General features: G+C 48.4%; 1 protein-coding gene across 1 annotated transcript; it reads left to right on the top strand.

Annotated features, from left to right (window-relative positions):
- The first annotated feature begins 1,067 nt into the window (after positions 1 to 1,067).
- LOC131918320 (mas-related G-protein coupled receptor member H-like) lies at positions 1,068 to 2,572 on the top strand. Its single transcript, XM_059272398.1, has one exon. It carries the CDS (start codon positions 1,431 to 1,433, stop codon positions 2,391 to 2,393), a length of 963 nt encoding a protein of 320 aa, XP_059128381.1. The 5' UTR covers positions 1,068 to 1,430; the 3' UTR covers positions 2,394 to 2,572.
- Positions 2,573 to 2,854: the final 282 nt, after the last annotated feature.

Raw genomic sequence — 2,854 nt, 5'->3', positions numbered from 1 at the left:
TGGGGGGGGGGGTTTCTTGTCTTTGCAGGCATCTATGAGTGACAGAAGACAATATTAGGTGTCTCCTATTTAATCAGTCAGTTCCCCATCTTATTTTTTAACACAGGGTTTCTCAGTGAGCCTGGAACTTGATGTTCCAGCTAGACTGGCTGGCCACTGAGGCCCCAGGATCTGTCTGTCCCCACTGCCTGGTGCTGGGGCTATAGATAGATGCTGCCGTATCCAGATTTTTTTTTTGTTTTGTTTTGATACAGGGTTTCTTTGTGTAGCCTTGGCTGTCCTGGATCTCACTCTGTAGACCAGGCTGGCCTCGAACTCACAGAGATCCACCTGCCTTTGCCTCCCAAGTGCTGGGATTAAAGGTGTGCACCACCACTGCCCAGCACCATGCCCAGATTTTTATATGAATGCTGAGGATCTACACTCAGCTCCTCAGGCTTGCACAAACATTTTTTCTGAGCAATCTCCCCAGCCATGGTTTCTTCTTTTGTTAATGCATTGGCTTTTGTCATTGGTGTATTTCAAGTTATCTTTAAAAAAAAAAAAAATCCTGTTCCTAATTCCGTCGCCTAGTTCTAGTAAGAACTCTTAGAAGTAAGAAACACAGTGGGCTTGCCCACAGAGCCAGGCAAAAAGAAGAATTGTTGTGGATGCCAGTAGCTGGGGCTGAGGTTGGAAGTCAGCCCTGGTGTTAGTGGAGGGGATGTGGACATTTCAATGGCATCTGCTGGGTAGAGAAACGGAAGACGAGAGAATGGGGCAGGGGATGGAGAAGATGGGAGGACACAGCAGGGGACTCTGGCTCCCCTTATCCCTCATGTGGGAGTGTAGCGCAAATTCTAATTGGTCTTAATAATAAAAACCTGGAGCCAGATATTGGGGTAAATGCTGAAAGATCAGAGAAGCAGAGCAGCCAGCCACTAGAAAGACTTCTTACCTCTAGGAATCCTCAGACTGAAAGGGCCGATGGAGCTCCCGTCTCCTCCCGCCTTATCACTTCCTCTTTCCGCCCAGCCGTATCACTTCCTGTTTCCATCTCCCTAGTTCTAGAATTAAAATCATGAGATCCCAAGGGCTGGGATCAAAGGTGTGTGCCACCACTGCCTGGCTCTGCTTCCCTTTTAGACTGGATCAATCTTGTGTAGACCAGGGTGGCCTCCAACTCACAGAGATCCGTCTGCCTCTGCCTCCCTAGTGCTGAGATTAAAGGTGTGTGCTGCTACTGCCCGGCCTCTGTGTCTATCTAGTGGCCAGCTCTGCACTCTGATCTCCAGGCAAGCTTTATTTGTTAGAGTACAAACAAAATATCACCACATGGGAGAGAGCCTCCCCAGTAATACAAAACCATCTTGAGATGTAGAGCAGATGACACTTGTCACTGTCTTCCATTTGTGACCACAGGAGACCACAGAGAAAGAGATTTCCCAAGAATGGAGCCCTTGGCAACGACCTTTTGTCCTCTGGAATCCACACAATACACCGGAAACAAATCTCTAAATGAAACTGCCTGGTCTTCAGAGCAAGTGGCTGAGTACAGTTATGTTTCTATCTTCCTGGTGATGTGTATGTTGGGACTGGCTGGGAATGGACTTTTCATATGGTTCCTAATCTTCTGTGTCAAGAGGAAGCCATTCACCATCTACCTCCTGCACCTCGCCATTGCCGACTTCATGAATCTCCTCTGTTCATCCATCATTCAACTAGTGAACATCTTCCACATCCATGACGACAAGTTGCTGACTTACGCCATCTTCCTCATGATCTTTGGCTACAACACAGGCCTGCACCTCCTCACAGCCATCAGCGTGGAACGGTGCCTCTCAGTACTTTACCCAATCTGGTACCAGTGCCGACGCCCAAAGCACCAGTCGGCTGTGGCCTGTGCACTGCTGTGGTCCCTGTCTGTTCTCGTGTCTGGGTTGGAGAGCTTCTTCTGCATTCTGGAAGTGATGCCCCAGTTCCCAGAGTGCCGTTATGTGTACATATTTTCCTGTGTCTTGACATTCCTGGTCTTCGTGCCTCTCATGGTCTTCTCCAATTTAATCCTCTTCATCCAGGTCTGCTGCAACCTGAAGCCACGGCAACCAGTCAAGCTCTATGTGATCATTATGGCCACGGTCATCCTGTTTCTCGTCTTCGCCATGCCCATGAAGGTGTCGCTTATCGTCGGCTACTATTTCGACACAACAGATGCGTCTGTATGGAAATCCCTCCCTTACCTGAACATGCTGTCCATTATTAACTGCGGCATCAACCCGATTGTCTACTTTGTGGTAGGCAGTCTGCGGCGGAAGAGGAGTAGGAAGTCCCTAAAAGAAGCACTGCAGAAGATCTTTGAGGAAAAGCCGGCGGTGGGCTCAAGGGAGAACGTTGCACAATTCTCTCCACCTTAATGACCTCCTGCTAGGACATCCCCAGGCAGGTTCCCTGTGTGGGAAAAGAACGCCATTCTGAAACCATCTTCCCACCTGGCGGCTCACCAAGATTAAAGAGAAAGTCCTTCATTCCTCCTGGAAATAAATGATAACCAAACACACTGTACCCATGACACACTTGGCCACTGATAACTTGATGGAAGCTAATCATTTTTTGCCAGTACTGGAGATTGGCTTTTGAACATCATACATGCTGGGCAAGTGCTCTAGCACAGAGTTCCAACCCTGGCTTGATCCCACCTTCCCAGCACAACAGTGTCTCACTTAATCTTGTCACTCTTATGACCCACTGTTATTAATCTACTGTCACAGATAAAGGTAAGAGGTTTAGAAAGATTTCAGAGTATGGATGGTGTTGAGCCGGACTGTGACCTAAGAAGTCTGACGCTCAGACCAACCCTTGAGACCGTAACACCCAG

This window comes from Peromyscus eremicus, chromosome 8b, assembly GCF_949786415.1.
Source record: "Peromyscus eremicus chromosome 8b, PerEre_H2_v1, whole genome shotgun sequence".
NCBI classification, from domain to species: Eukaryota; Metazoa; Chordata; class Mammalia; order Rodentia; family Cricetidae; genus Peromyscus; species Peromyscus eremicus.
The sequence above is the reverse complement of the archived record's forward strand: the minus strand, read 5'-3'. Positions and strand labels throughout refer to the sequence as shown.

Bases quoted from the DNA above. Each gene is read 5' to 3' on its own strand.
- LOC131918320 (XM_059272398.1), top strand. From the start codon at position 1,431: ATGGAGCCCTTGGCAACGACCTTTTGTCCTCTGGAATCCACACAATAC.